The 15998-nt window shown below is 40.1% G+C and overlaps 1 protein-coding gene across 2 annotated transcripts in view; it reads left to right on the forward strand.

Moving 5' to 3' along the window:
* Rc3h1 (ring finger and CCCH-type domains 1) overlaps positions 1-11709 on the forward strand; it is a 71851-nt gene extending 60142 nt beyond the window's left edge. For both annotated transcript variants that reach the window (NM_001430820.1, XM_087581621.1), the window contains 3 exons: positions 1518-1688; positions 2284-2399; positions 4402-11709. In NM_001430820.1, the coding sequence (NP_001417749.1) occupies positions 1518-1688; positions 2284-2399; positions 4402-4552 (438 nt within the window). In that variant the 3' untranslated portion in view covers positions 4553-11709. The remainder of the gene's footprint in view (positions 1-1517; positions 1689-2283; positions 2400-4401) is intronic.
* The last annotated feature ends 4289 nt before the right edge of the window (positions 11710-15998 follow it).

Genomic DNA, 15998 nt, shown 5'->3' on the forward strand with positions numbered 1-15998 from the left:
ACTGTTGCACAGACTGGTTTTATGAGTCAATTTGACACAAGCTGAAGTTACCATAGAGAAAGGAGTCTCCTTTGAGGAAATGCCTCTATGAGATCCAACTGTAAGGCATTTCTCAATTAGTGATCAAGAGGGGAGGGCCCACTGTGGGTGGTGCCATCCCTGGGCTAGTAGTGTTGGGTTCTATAAGAGAGTAAGCTGAGCAAGCCAGGGGAAGCAAGCCAGTAACATCCCTCCATGGCCTCTGCATCAGCTCCTGCCTCCTGACCTGCTTGAGTTCCAGTCCTGACTTCCTTTGGTGATAAACAGCAAATAAATAAGCTGAGTAAGCCCTTTTCTCCCCATCTAGCTTCTTGGTCATGATGTTTGTGCAGGAATAGAAACCCTGACTATGATAACTGTGTAGCCCACCTGGCTTCAAACTCATGATCCTCCTGTGTTGGTACTTACACTGAGATTACAGGTATTCAACACTGCAACTATTTTGTGTCCCAGCTGTGAAGGGTTCCCTAGGATGTTAAATTGAATTTTATTTTCTTTCATCATGTATATGTATTTTGTGGGGTGGTAAGTGCACATGAATACAGGTGTTGGAGGATCTGCCTGGAGTTGGAGTTCCAGTGATTAGTGTAAGCCTCCTGCATGTGTGCCAAGAACAGAACCCAGGGCCTTAACAAGAGCAGTGTCTGATCTTAACCATCAAAACCTCTCCAGGCTCCTTAAATAGTAACTTTTGAAATACAGTAAGCACAGAATTTTAAAGCCTTTGCCTATGTGTTAGTATAGATAGCCATTCTTCAGAGAACTCAGAACTAGATTTAGTTCTTGACTAATAGAAAAAGAATATTCTCTGAGAATAGTACTGGGGAGAAAAGGAAAAATCCTGTCTCAAGAAGAACATTGAGTTTTTATAGAAAAAAATACAGGATTTGCATCATGGAAAATAGCAATTAGAAAGATACACATTTATAATAGTTTCTCTTTGAAATAGGAAAAGAGATTAAAATATTTTTGGTTCTGGAAATATGGCTACTATTCTTGCAGAGGATCCAAGTTTGGTTCCTGTTTCACAACTACCTGTACCTCCAGCTCCTGGGCATCCAGCAGTCTCTTCTGGCATCCATAGGCATCTGCACTTAGGAGTAATGTGTACATGCCAACATACACACTCCGTCTCTCTGTCTCTGTCTCTCTTGCTCTTAAGAAATTCATCTTTTAAAACTTTCTCTCCCTTAAAAAATAAAATACATCTTTTAAAAATAAAACCGGGGTTGGGGATTTAGCTCAGTGGTAGAGCACTTGCCTAGCAAGTGCAAGGCCCTGGGTTCGGTCCCCAGCTCCGAAAAAAAGAAAAAAGAAAAATAAAAATAAAACCATTTTTTCTCATGTGCTACTAAAACAGAATGTGTTTGTAGTTGAATTGTTTTTACTGCAAATTTGTGACTAAAATACTTTAGGTAAGTGTTTTCTATATGGCATGAGTATGCTGAGTTATGTGTGTGCTTGGGTTTGTGCACTAGGCTGTTAGTAACCGGCTGGTGTTACAGAGGGAGGTGAACACCCTGGCAAGCCAGCCACAGCCCCCTCCGCTGCCTCCAAAATGGCCTGGAATGATCTCAAGTGAGCAGCTAAGCTTGGAACTGCATCAGGTGGAAAGGGAAATTGGGAAGAGGACCCGGGAATTGAGTATGGTGAGTGCTGATGGTAGGGATGGGAGGAAGGTGAAATGAACTCTGACTCTAGAGTTTAGAATCATCCAGAACTGGCTCTGGGTACCTTGAGGGATGACTAATATTTAGCGTAATTCTAATAAAGATAAATTATCATCTGGTGGTATCATTCCTCTCTTAGTTCTTTCTTTTTTTTTTTTTTTTTTTTGGTCTGTCTTTTGTCATAGATTTTGGGGAAAACAAGGCAATTAATTGGAAATTTCTAAGTTTCTGTTTAATGTACTCATTAGGGAAGCAGATGGAATAGTGTTTACTCTTTTGGACTCTATAATATTAAGATGTTTAAACAATAAAACGTTACTTTTCATGGTCTTTTATAAAGAAGATATAGTCTGTACACTCTTCTCTGTGCTGGTTTTTGATGCTAGTTTGCAGCGTTTTCAAAAGGTAGTGAGAAGGTGGGTTGTAATGTTATCCTTTTGTGTATACTCTTATCTACCTGTTTTTTTCTTAATTCTTAGTGAAGTAGGAATGATTTATCATCAGTCCGTGTCGGGTGAATTTGGTCTAACCCATTACATCACTGATTTCTAACTTTATTTCCTCTTCTTTTAAGGAGAACCAGTGTTCTGTAGACATGAAAAGCAAACTGGGTACAAGTAAACAGGCAGAGAATGGACAGCCAGAGCCACAAAACAAGGTCCCTACTGAGGATCTTACGTTGACATTCAGGTAAAGAAAGCAACACGTCTAGAGTTGCTATAGTTTAACCAGAGAGAAATAATTTTATTATCTGACCATATGCAAAGTATGAATGTTTTAATTCTTATTCTTTTTTTTTCTTTTAAAATGTATTTATTTTATGTATATGAGTACATTGGTGCTGTCTTCAGACACACCAGAAGAGGGCATCAGATCTCATTACAGATGGTTGTGAACCACCATGTGGTTGCTGGGATTTGAACTCAGGACCTCTGGAAGAGCAGTCAGTGCTCTTAACCGCTGAGCCATCTCTCCAGCCCATGTTTTGATTCTTAAAAGACCTATTTTTCCTAAAGAGAAGAGAATATGAATATATACATTGGTTTTTCAAGGCAGGGTTTCTCTGTCTGGCCCTGGGCCCTTGGAACTCTCGCTCTGTAGACCAGACTGGCCTTTAACTCAAGGCATATGTCATGACTGCTGAGCAGGAGAAAAGAATGTTTGTACTAAACCTAGAGGTGGAGTCATGAGCACTGGAGAGGCTGAGGTAGGAACAGAGGAATTTGAGGTCAGTCTGGGCTACAAAATGAGACTATCAAAACATACATCTAGGGGTTGGGGATTTAGCTCAGTGGTAGAGCGCCAAGTGCAAGGCCCTGGGTTTGGTCCCCAGCTCCGAAAAAAAAAAATTTAAAAAAAAAATACATCTATACAGAAATTAGCACTTTATTGGGGCTCTATTATCTGTTAATTCCTAGTAAATATATTTCCTGGTTACATTTTCTTTTTCTCATTGCTTTAAGTATAGTCTGGTGCTTTTGAATTATAAAACATAACATATGCTTACTATAAAAATTAAAATTTAGACAATGATTAAAAGCCAACCTACTACCACCACCACCCCCCATTTTATTTACTGTTTTTATTTTGTTTTCATGCTGTCTATTGAACTTAGACCTCACAAATAAGCACATATTTTACCACTGAGCTGTAGTCCAGGGCCCACACACACCCCTATTTCACATATATACAAACACTTAGCCTGGCTACTGTTGTAGGGTTACATTAGGATTTGTTGGTCTTTTGAGATGGTGGGATTAGGCCATCTCCAGCCACGTTTTTATTTGATCTCTCCCATAATATAGTATTTAATTCATTTTTCTTTGGCATATTTGAAGACTTGAATCTATAATCCTGTGCTGACCTCCTCATTACCTATCAAAAATTTATAATGGAGGTGGACATGGTGGCACATGCCTCTAATCCTAGCACTCACTGTGTGTTTGAAGTCAGCCTGGTCTACATTGTAAGTTTCAGGATAACCAGGACTATGTAGAAATAACCTATCTCAAAAACAAAAAAGTCAAACAAAGAATTTCTAATTGTCTTGTTGATGTCTTCTTGGCTTTTGGCTAGTTTAAATCTATATGCTGGCCTAGGTTCAAAATAAACTTGGTAAATAGGAGGTTAGCACTTTTTCTTAGATGCCAGACAGCAAATATTTTCAGGGATGGGTCTTTTGGGATATGGGGGTTGTGGAGGTGGGGGGTGAGCTCACCACCTGTCCCTGCTTCCCAAGTGCTTGCCATTACCATGCCTGTTTGTTGTAACTTTTAGTTCAGTTTTCTAATATGTAAGTGGCAGTAGATACATAAGCAAATATGCAGGTTGTGCTGACAAAGCCTATGTGACTAGAATGTGTCAGTTTTAGTTTGTCAACTATATGTCATAATGTGGATGAGGAGTTATAATCAATATTTGGAAGCGAGTTATATAGTTATTTTTGTTTTGGCTTTTTGAGACAGTCTCATTGTGTAGCTGGCCTTGGTCGGCCTGGAACCAAGCTAACCTGAAACTGATAAAGGCCAGCCTGTCTCTGCTCTCTCTCTGCCTGGACTAAGGGCATGTGTTACCACTCCTGCCTCCCATTTCTCTACAGGCTAAAGAGTAAGCCCTATTGACTGGAATTTATTTAGAACAACTGCTTTTTTTCTTTCTAAAAAAAATGTGACTTTTTTCATGTAATTTACAGTGATGTACCAAATGGATCAGCCTTGACACAAGAGAATCTCAGCCTCCTGTCAAACAAGACCAGCTCTTTGCACCTGTCAGAGGACCCTGAGGGAGGAGGAGATGACAGCGACTCCCAGAGATCAGGAGTGGTTTCCAGTTCTGCTCCCTAGAATATGGCGCCTGCTTCTACCTTCTGCTCCTAATCAGTTGGTGGGGCACAGGGATAGAAAAATGGATAACGTCTAACCTTTTTCTCTGAGTGGTCAGTGAGGTCCAGGGAAAGCACCGGAGGCAATGTGCACCAACACCACTACTAAGCAAACCTGCACATAGTTCACATTGACGCATTTTTTAATTTTAAGAAAAAGAAAATTAGCAGTATCTGCAAGCAATTCAGATTAAATTTGTTTTTGTTCTGTGAATGAACTTTATTTTAATAACTTTGGACGCCTTGGATCCGGGGCTTTAAAACAAAAGAAGATATTATATATACACTCTGTTTGATTAATTGTATGATCTTAATGAAGTAGGTTTTTCTTGTATTTTGGTATTATTACATACCCAGTGTATAATTCCTTTTTCCCAGTCCTTTCCAATTCTCACAACCCTGTAAACCAAAATAGGCAAAATGCACCGTTTCCAAGAATTCTGTGGTAATAGATTGGATTATTAGAAACTGTGCAGCAAACTAATTTTCCTAGAGCTATTCTTTAACCCACCCCACAGCAGCCCTGTCCTGGGTCACTAGCTTTGTGGGTAGATACTTGTTTTTTACAACATTAAAACTTTATTTGAGTAGGGTAAGGTTTTAGTTTCAACTTTTCAGAGATATCAACATGCAGTTGATTGTTTGGGCCACACATTTTCATGGTAAGGATTCCTTGCATTCTCGCCATAAGATCTGAAAGCCTATTTAGTGTTTACAATGTTTAGTTTTAAGTGAAGATTATTTTATTTTAAGAATGAACTCTAAATTGGACATAATGGCTCATTCCTGTATTCCCCGGACTCAAGACGTTGAGGCAAGAGAAAACTGGAATAAGAAAAAAACAAAGGAGCTTCAACTTGTTAATAGTGCAAATACCTGATTCCTAGTCTATGTTGAGCTCATATTGGAAAACTGAAGCTGTGCTTACAAATTAAACTTCTCTTGAAACCCTAGAATGGGAGAACCAGGACAATGAACCATATTCTAAAACTTGGAGATGGCTCAGCAGAAAAGCACTAGCTACTCTCCCAGGTTCTTCCCAGCACCGGCAAGGTGGCTCACAATTGCTGGTAACTCCGCTTCTAAGGGAATGGATACTCTTTTCTGGCCCTTGTGGACACCAGACACACATGGCAAAACACACATGAAGAAAACTTTTAAAATAAAACTTAACACTTGATTTCAACTTGAGTAAACAAGGGCACATTATTTCAATGGAATTTTTCTTTTCTTTTCAAAAGCTCAGATTTGGCAGATAGACACTGAGTCTTCAGGGCAGTTCATGCACTGATCACTTGTCAGTATTCAGAATTATTAGCATAACTGAGTAACGAAGTGGGCTTTTATAGATGTGGCTTTCTGACACTAAAAACATTTATGAAAATGTTGAAGAGTGAGAATTTTTATTTAGTTCTGCTGCACATATTCTAATGCTACCACTGTATGCTTAATTTACAAAGCCCCTATAAAATGAATTCAGCGGGGCACCATTTCATAGAATCACTCCATCCCTCTGATTTATTGATGTCAGTTTCCCTTTCTCGATGATTCTACTAAACAAGAAAGCACTGGTTATGTAATAAGTTACTGCATTGCTTTGGTTGGGTAAAGCAAAAGTTTATATTTTTCTTATTTCTCATATTCTTAACCCTTAACTCTTGCTGAGGTCAGAGCCATCTCAGTCTAAGCTCTGTGTCCATCATCTTGTTAACTGAAACAAGTGGGTGGGGGTGGGATAGGAATGGGATGGGTGGGAAGGGAAAATAGTCCTGCCATTGCCTACCAGTAGGAAATCCAAACAGAACACTCATTTGAGTAGCGAGTATTTAATTTGCCCAGTCAAGGCACCGTGTTTATATACTATTTCACATTGAATTTGATTATGCCCTACAGACCTGGCTGGTCAAGGATTTGATATACACATATTGGCTTGGGATTCGAGCTTTCTTTTTTATTTAAATAAAAATTTATATATATATTATATATATACATATATACATGGCTATATCTGTATATATATCGGGTATGTTTTAAAGATTTCTTCGCATGAGCGCAGCTGTTGCAATAAGATGACTGATTGGGAGGTAGAGGCACCGATGACGGTGAGGCATTTCTCAGTTGATGCATACATTTTCCTTTTAATTTTAAGTACACATTTGTACATTTGGTTTTTTGGCCTTTTTTTTTTTAAGATAAAATGTCTCTTACATTTATACTTTGCTCATTATTTATTGAGATAAGGAAAGAAATGTCTGACAGGATTTTTATTTTTCTGCATATCTATAAAACACCACATTATTGGCCTCTTGCCTTCAAAAGACAGATTTGGGTAGATCTTATCTCCTTTGGACAGTCAGATAATTCCTAAGTCTTAGAAGCAGATGGGTTTTTGTTGTTGTTTTGACATTGGAATAACTAGGGGGAAATCTGCATATTGGTTTTCTTGGAGTTAAGAATAAAAGTAAATTTCCATCATAGTGTGTCTGGAACCCCAATGTACACTCCGCTGCGGTGCACTAGTATCCTTTTAGGTGTATTTTTATTTAGGGAGACAATTAGTCTTAAATGGTAGTATAAGTTCCCCAAGCCCCTGTCTCTATAGCCAATCTGGGTTGGGTAGAAAGTGGAAGACTGTGCCTACAATTTTACTATTTGGTCATTTTCCCTTACCAATTTTTAGGTGTTTTTTTTGGGGGGGGGGGGATTGTCAGTATTGTCTGTGCCCACTGGCAGGTTTAGGGATTCAATAAAAACTCACAAGTTTGAGGGTTTTTGTCCCTTTGACAACTCGGTGTTATGAAGCAACAATAAACTGAAGTCTGACTTCATGACTCTTAATTACTGTTTCTGTTAAAATCTGAAAAGCATTGGTTTTTATTTGTGTCTGTAGAGACATTTAAAAAATGAAGCCCGTCAAATAGGAAGTAAAGCTTGTGCACAGCCACCAGCCCTACCCTTTTTAGGACAGTCTTACCAAATAGCCCACGCTGGTTCTGAACTCACGATCCTTCTGCTTCAGCCTTGTGAGCGCTGGGATTTCAGGCAGATGACACCATGCTCACCACCATCTGCAGTATGTGTGGCTTTTCGCTGAAATGGTTTCTTTTGAAGATGATTACTTTTTATTGTATCCAAGAATAAGAATCATCTCAGATGAACAAGGACAATTCTGGAAGGGCTACACAGCATTTCATGCATCTTGTTCAGAAACGAGGCCAGAATAGTAAGTTAACTGTAGTGAGTTAAGAGGTACTTTGGCTCATTCTGTTTTCAGTGAGTCTCTAGAAAATGATAAAGGAAAGGAGAATGGGATATCTAGACTCAGTCTCCTGCTTAGAGTCAGAGCCTGAATGTGACCAAAGAACCACTCCTTACTACTTTTCTAGTTAAACAGAACTTGGACCATAGGTTTCTAGTAGTGATGTTCAAATGGCATCAATGTTCAAGACACTATTATTAGTAATTACAAATATTCAACAACTCAGAATGTATGAGAACTTGTTTGGCACGTACGGCATTAATGTGGGTCATTCCTTCTCTCATCTTCCTCCCCTTGTGTTTTTTCCCATGTATTTATTTTGCCTAACAGCAGAAGATGGATACAATTCTCCCATGCTACTTGGATACATGGTCCCCTTAGACTCTCATGAGCTTCAGTGTGGGAGCTTGAAATTTAGTTCCTAAATTTCTTATGATTGTCTTTTTTCTTTTCTTCCTGACCCCTTGCCATTCTGCAGTTTCCCCTTGACTTACCCAATCTGTAACAGTGACAGTTTGCTGCTTCTAAACAGAGCATTCAAATGAATTCGCTTAGCCAATGACTTCTGTGAAGTTGCCTTTTCTAATGGCGTTATTACTCAGTGATGCACAGATGTGGTATTTGCCCTACTGGCAGGCAAGCAAAGGTCTGGCAAAGAATGATAACCTGCTATTTCTTTAAGGAGCGCCAAAGACTTGTGCTTTACTCTGTTTTGGTTTTAGGGGAAATAGTAGCCATTTTGATTATGAAATCTGGTAGTATTTGTAAGTTGATTGTACTGTGTAAATGTCTAAAGTTAGCTGTTAAGGGTTAGCTGGCCTTATAAAATGTAAAAGGAATGAAAATTTATCAGTTTCTCTAAACCAGTAAATATCATCCTTGACAATATTTGTTTAAGCAACTCACTCTCCCTTTGGGGATCTCTTGATGTGATACTATCTTCTGTGTCTTTCTGTCCTTTCACTCGTGCCTACAGGACAATGGACTTTCACTATGTCAAGTCCTGGGTCTGGGGATCCCTCCTGAGCTTGACGCTTGTGAGAAACAATTAACTAGTTACTTAGTACCCTCTCGGCTTATGTTCAGGGACAGCTTAGTTTCACTACATGGGATTCATTTGCTATTACTTTTATGTACAAATGGAGGTAGAATGAAATTTCACTATATTTTTCACTTGGGCTTTTAAAGAATCAAGTAAAGAGTTCAATATGTAAAATCTTTGTGTAAAAACCATCTATGATGATTTATTAAAAGATATGCCTAATTAGTTTTCAAGAGGAGTTAATGACCTTGCAAATTAACTGCAAGTATTTCACGATCACACTCTTGCACTATAAAAGGTTGGATAGTGTCAAAATCTTAATTGTTAATATATGCTGATAGTGTTGCAAAGGGATCTCATCCCTGAAAATAGAACTCAGATTGGACAACCTCACTGAGACAACAAGCTGTCAACTACTGACACCATTTTACCTGCATGCTTGTTTTGCAGACGAAACACATCGAAGTCTACCTTAGACAGCTATGGCTTTTTTTTTTTTTTTTAATAGCTCAGCTTTTTACATATTCCTGCTGAAATGACTTGCTGGGAGTTTTTGGTAAATTGTGCTAACATATTTTTTTAGTGTTCTCAATCAGCTTTTCTGAGCCACTTCAAAGAGCTGGTTTGGTTTTATTTTTTCAAAAGGTATAAGAAGTAACATTATTTGAAATTTTACGATTCTATTTCTGTAATTGCTAAAAGTGTTTTTATAAGTAACAGATTTTAATTGATTAGTAATTCTAGTTACATTAATAAAGAATAGGAAACTGCCACCCCAGGAGCAAGTGACACCTTCAAGTATTCTCAGTAAGTAGGTTTCAGTACTACACTGAATAAGTGGGCAAAGAACCCTTGGAATCCCATTGTGAGAAAGGGACTTCCCTTAGCACTGGAATTGTTCTTAGAGCCTCTGGATTTCAGACAAACACTGAATTTCCCTGAACTTATCCTTGAGCAAAATAGCCTTCATTTTCACAAGAAAGTAAGGCATTGTAACCCAAGGTGGAAAACTTAACTTTAAGACAATACTGTGTCAGAAAAACGTGTATTTAGAAAAGTGAAATCCTGTGGAGTTTGTTGTCCTAGTGTATATTATATAGTAGATAAGCGACTTTTCTTTTGTATTGAAGACTCATTCTGGTTAGTTCATTTGTTTTTGTTTGGTGTTTTGTTTTGTTTTGTTTTGTTTCTGTCTTTAATGCTACATATGTAGACAGAGCTCACAAGTCTTTGGCTCCTGTGTTGGGTTGTACACTCAGAGTCATCTTATAACTGGAAACTGTCAGGTGGTCGAAGCTCCAGTGAGCAGGAAAGGTGAGGAAAGGATGCAAGACTGTGGATAGTGCTCTGGGGTTTGTGTTTGGTTTTGGTCTCCTTTTAACAGTTGCCATTTTTATAATTTATTGGTGTAGCCTCTCTTTGTTTGTTGGCTGGCATTTCACAGTATATCCAAACCACCCCATAAATACAGAGACAGCCCTGAGAGACTTTTTTCCCCTAACTTTCACTTATCCTCTCTTATCCTTTGTCTTCCCACCTTTCTGTTAAAAGAAAAAAAAAAAAAAAAACTTCATCAGTCATACGCCTCAGTACCTCTATTGAATCTGACTTTTCAGGAGTAATGCAAAAAATGAACTAGGGTTCTCAGCAAACCTTTCACCCACCTAAACGATTTCCAGTTGTGAGGTTCCTCTTGGTGTGTGGTCTTTTCCCTTTACCCCTGCAACCCTTCCTTGCCTATGGTCAATTGGTCTCACGACTCATACCAGTCGCCTGAGACATTCTGCACTCATTATCACCTTTTTGGGTGGATTTTTCTTAGGTTTTTGTTTTGTTTTTAAAAAATAACTTTAACATTGATTCATATTTGCTTGGGATAGAGCTTATGTAATTTACCAATCGTATTGATTGTATGTGATTGTGCCCTGCAGAGGTATACTTAACACGAGTAATCTTAAGTTAGTTAAGGAGCCGTGAGATTTGAGTCAGAATAGAGATAGCTTTATGGGTAGTGTGAATTCCCTTCTCAGAATCAGTGCTACGGAAAATGCCATTTTAAAAGGTTTTCCTACATTCCTGTATTTTCCCATTGCCTCAGCTCCCTATTGTTTTCTGACATTTTCTACCCACCTGGGTAGAAAAATTTTAAACCATGAGGTTTTTTAAATTGAGCTGACTTTTAAGTGAATGGACTTTGTGAGATTTTTACATTTTCCAAATGTTTCCAGTTGAGAACAAATGATGGGTCGAACTTCACCAGCCTGTGACCAACTCCCTACTCTCTGGCCAACAGTCTCCTTGACAGTGAGGTTTTGTCTGAAGGCATTATCTTCTGAAAGTTGTTTTTGTATAGGAGAAAAAGAACCTTGCTTGAAATGGAACATTCCCTTTCTTGTTTAATCTGCTTAGTATTTCCATGTTTAAACAGCTTTCAGAACAAATGAGGTGGGGAAAAAGAACTAGGAGTGTGTTTAGGGCTCCCGAAGTCTGGATCTGAATGCGTATATGTACCTCTTGTTGCATATTCTTGAGAAGATTAAGGCCTTCTCTCTTAATTTTGTATTATTTGTGTGCATGTTGTTTATATTAAAGATGGCACATTTTGTTAAAATGCTATTTCCTTTCTTACCTTGGAAACTGACTCAGCCTCTCGTTGCTCCTAAGTAGGGTTTAAGGCTCTTGTAAGTTGCAGATAAAAGGATTCATTTAACAAATAGAAGGAGGTGATTCACCTTTTGGATTGTAAATATATGAAAGTGTCTAAAGGTCTTTATCTGCTTTCTGTCAGCATTTATATTAAATGATAAATTAATGAGGAGGAACAGTGTGTAGTCTTTTTCTTGTAAATGAGTCTGTCATCTCATTCTCGTCTTGGGATTGTTGATGAAAATTTTAAAAGCTAACTTATGCAAGTAAGCACACTGGGCATCAGTTCGCTCTAACGGAATTGGTGTAGACTTGAGTATCTGCAGTGGAGAGGCAGGCCTGGTTCAGAGGCTGTGAGCACCATGGTCAGCATCACAGCTTTATTTTATGACTTCTCACCAAGCCAAGAGCATCTTTCTGCCCAAGCAAAATGGTCTTCCTTCCTCAGACAAAATACTTGTCTTTTTATTTACCAACTGGCTCCAGTTATCCTAAAGTCTTTTAAATATAAAGTCACTGAATATAATATAAAGTAACTTTATATATATTGTCTCTTATAGACCATGCTTTGGTTAACAGTTCAGTGGCATGAAGGGAGGAGACTGGCTGGGCCAGATGGCTGAGTAGTTGAAAGTGCTGTCTTCTTTCCCAAGGGACCAGAGTTTAGTTCCCAGCACCACACCCTGTCGACAGCTCAGGACCACAAATAACTCCAGCTCCAGGGATCCAACCACTGCTTTCTGTCCTCAGGTACATTCACACACTTAAGGTCTTAAAGGGGAAGATGAGTTGTTACACAGTACAAAACGCTCGTGAAATAAACTCAGATGTAGCATGTTGTAACAGTAACATACTTTCACATAATTAGGAATATTGGATATTAAATGGTAAGACTGAGGGGATGTTCAGTTCACAGTAATATGAAAGTATGAGTTAGTTAAGTGCCTGTAGCCATCCTTGAAAAATGATGAAATCTAGAGAGGAGATTCCAAAACCTAAGCTGCCTGCCACTTAAACTAAGCTTGCCCTGCATAGAACATAAGCAGGAAGGAACTATCTGACCTGTTAGGCTGAGACTTAAGTAGACTAAAGTGAATTTGTTATATGTGCATAAATGTTTTATCCCAGGGATCAGCTAATCTGAAATGATCAGCTAGTTAAATCATGCTGTCTAACCAGTTTGGGTATTAAAGAAGAAAAGCCTACCTCCCTCTGCTTTGAACACCTAACCTTGAAAGGCTAGGTGGAGGAGTGGGGGGAGGTTGTAGGAGCCAGAGGGGTCCAGGGCAGCACCAAAACCAGAATGGACTAACCTGAGCCTAGAGGGCCTCACAGAGACTGAACCAGGGAGAACACCGGGGACTGACCCTCTCCACATATGTAACAGTTGTGTAGTTTGGTCTTCATGTGGGCTCCTAACAGCAAGGACAGTCTCTGACTCTTGTTGCCTGCCTTTGGGACCCTTTCCCCTTACCGAGCTGTCTAGAAGATGCACCTAGGTTTACTGCAGCTTGATCTGCCAAAGCTGGTTGACATCTGTGGGAAGCCTCCCCTTTTCTGAAGAGAAAGGGAGGGGTGATTTGGTGGGAGGGAGGTGGAAAGAAAACTTTGGTCAAAATGTAAGTAAATTAATTAAAAAAGCATTCGAAAGAAAGGTTGGGCATGATAACACACCTTTAATTCCAGTACTTAGAGGCAGAGGCAAATTGACCTCTGTGAGCTCAAGGTCAAGCCTGATAGGACAGCCAAGGGTAGATACACAGAGAGATCGTGTCTCACCTACATAACACCCCTGCACCTCAAAAAAGTAGGCTGGAGATGACGGCACCACCCACAAATGTCAGCATTTATATTAATGCAATGGCAAGGGCTGCAGACCCCAGTGAACAAGAGTTGGAAGCCACCTTACATAGTAAATTCCAGGCCGGGCTGGGCTACACCAAAACTCAACTGTCTCAACTACTAAACTTCCATATGCTTAACAAAACGGAAAGCAAGAAAAGTGCCTTCTGCCGTCCATGAGCTCTAATTGTGGAACTTGGCACAGGCTTTTCAAACACCTTAATCTTGTTGGGTATGGTAGCACACCTTTATTCCCAGAGGTTAGGAGAAAGGGGCAGGGGAGGCTCAAGGCTAGCCTGGTATAAAGAGTTCAATGCCAGGCCAGTCAGGGTTACATAGTGAGCCTTTGGCTCAATAAGATGATGACAACATTAAACAGAATTATCAGAGAATTGTAATCGTCTTCAGAACAAGAAGCTGTGAGACTGAACAAGACTTAGCTTCATCCTACAAGATCCTAAGTCTGATCCCTAGCGCGGCATCCCAAAAGAGAGTGTGTGTGTGTGTGTGTGTGTGTGTGTGTGTGTGTGTGTGTGTGTGAGAGTAAGTGTGTGTGTGTGTGAGAGTAAGTGTGTGTGTGAGTGTGTGTATGAGAGTAAGTGTGTGTGAGTGTGTGTGTGAGTGAGTGTGTGTGTGAGTGTGTGTGTGAGTGTGTGCGTGTGTGTGTGAGTGTTGCGTGCGTGAGTGTGTGCGTGTGTGTGTGCGTGCGTGAGTGTGTGTGAGTGTGAGTGTGTGTGTGAGTGTTGCGTGCGTGAGTGTGTGTGAGTGTGAGTGTGTGCATGTGTGTGTGCGCGTGCGTGAGTGTGTGTGAGTGTGTGTGTGTGAGTGTTGCGTGTGTGAGTGAGTGTGTGTGTGTGTGTGTGTGTGTGTGTGTGTGTGTGACATATAACTTTGCTTGGCTGGTGAAGATCTCCCGAGGAAACTGCAATGAAGGTAAGACATGAGCATGTTGAAGTATGGAGAGGGGAATGGGATGTTAGAGATTGAGATTCCTAGTAAGAGAAGGTATATGAATTCTGAGGGAAGAGAGTGAATTGAGATGGGGACCTTCATGACAACTACGATAGAGAAACAGCTAGAGAGGTGTTGCTAGTAGCTTCCCTTACCCTGCCAAAGCTCCAGGAACAGGCCACCCAGCTTCCCTGGAATCCCAGGTTAAGAGAGGGGGGGGGGGGGTTGGGGATTTAGCTCAGTGGTAGAGCGCCTGCCTAGGAAGTGCAAGGCCCTGGGTTCGGTCCCCAGCTCCGGAAAAAAAAGAACCAAAAAAAAAAAAAAAGAGAGAGAGAGAGAGAGAGAGGAGGTAGGGTCAGATAGCAAGGGCTGCAGACCATGCCAAAGTGTGGTGGCTGAGTCTCTAATTCCAGGTTAGATGAAGTTCAAGGCCAGCCAGCTCCAGCTACACTGGCAAGTTCAAGACCCTGAGCTACGTGAGGCCTGTCTGAAAACTAGAAATAAAAATGGCCTTGTCCTAATAGTAAAGAAAGTGTAAGCAGAAAGTAGCACGCAGGGAAATACAAAATCTAGATATGTGAGATATGTAACTCACAATTACCGAAAAATTTACACATGCCTCTCACATGTGCGTGGTGTTCTCTGGTTCCTTGGAAAGGTGCAGTCTATTTCATCTGATCTGAGGTGGGGCAAGGAGGCACATGATCTCAGATGGTGCCAGTGTTCAATGTGGCCGAGGCACACTTGAGCAAGACTCACCATAATAGATCATTTTAGAAATAGATCCGATTTGTAACTGAGACAAATGAAGTGAAATGGTGAGACGTAAGACATAATCAGAAGATTATATCTACCTGAAGACTTTAAGGGGAGAGGTGAGCGGAGTGACTCTTATTAGCTGGGTTTACATCAGAAGCAGCAGTGGAAGGGCCAGGGTCTCTGTGGAGCATGAGAGGGTACAAAAGTAATGAGTCTCAATGAGGCTTTCAGGAGTTCAGGGTGCTTTCTGTTTGTTTTGGGTCTTTTTTATTTCTTTTTGAAGATTTATTGTATGTGTATGTGTATGAACCATGTGTGTGTGCCTGGTGTCTGTGAAAGTCAAATGTTGAATCTCCTGAAAATGGAGTTATGAATGGTTGTAGTCAGCATGTGGGTGCTAGAAATCAAACCTGGAGTCCCTGCAAGAAAAATGAACCGGCTCTCCAGTCCAGAGCTGAGCATAGTCTAAGAAGGTGGACTAAAACCCCTGAGTCATTTGGGCTTTATCCTTTAGCATTTAAATACCGATACAGATAGATGTCAAGCTGGACACTAACGTGCTGAATCTATAGTGAGGTTGGGTTTCCAATTGCAATCAGCCTACAAAAAATTAGGGCCTGAACCAGCCCAGAGGGATGAAGTAGGAGAAGGCAGATGACAGTGTTCCTTAGTCCCCTCTACCCAGCAGTAGATCTCTTTGGACATCCTTTTCATGCCATCAAAGCCCTTGGAAATAGTTGCAAGGAAAACGCGTACAGTTATTTTAGTCTTGCACATATAAACTCCCAAGTCCAGTTAGGACCTAAAGGTGCTCTCTTGTACCTCTTTGTCTCTACACATGCTCTGACATACATCTAAACTAAACCTTTCACTCGATAGATAGTTAGGATGCACCTAGATTCAAGGCAT

This window comes from Rattus norvegicus, chromosome 13 (assembly GCF_021556685.1).
Source record: "Rattus norvegicus strain SHRSP/BbbUtx chromosome 13, alternate assembly SHRSP_T2T, whole genome shotgun sequence".
In the NCBI taxonomy this organism is placed as follows: Eukaryota; Metazoa; Chordata; class Mammalia; order Rodentia; family Muridae; genus Rattus; species Rattus norvegicus.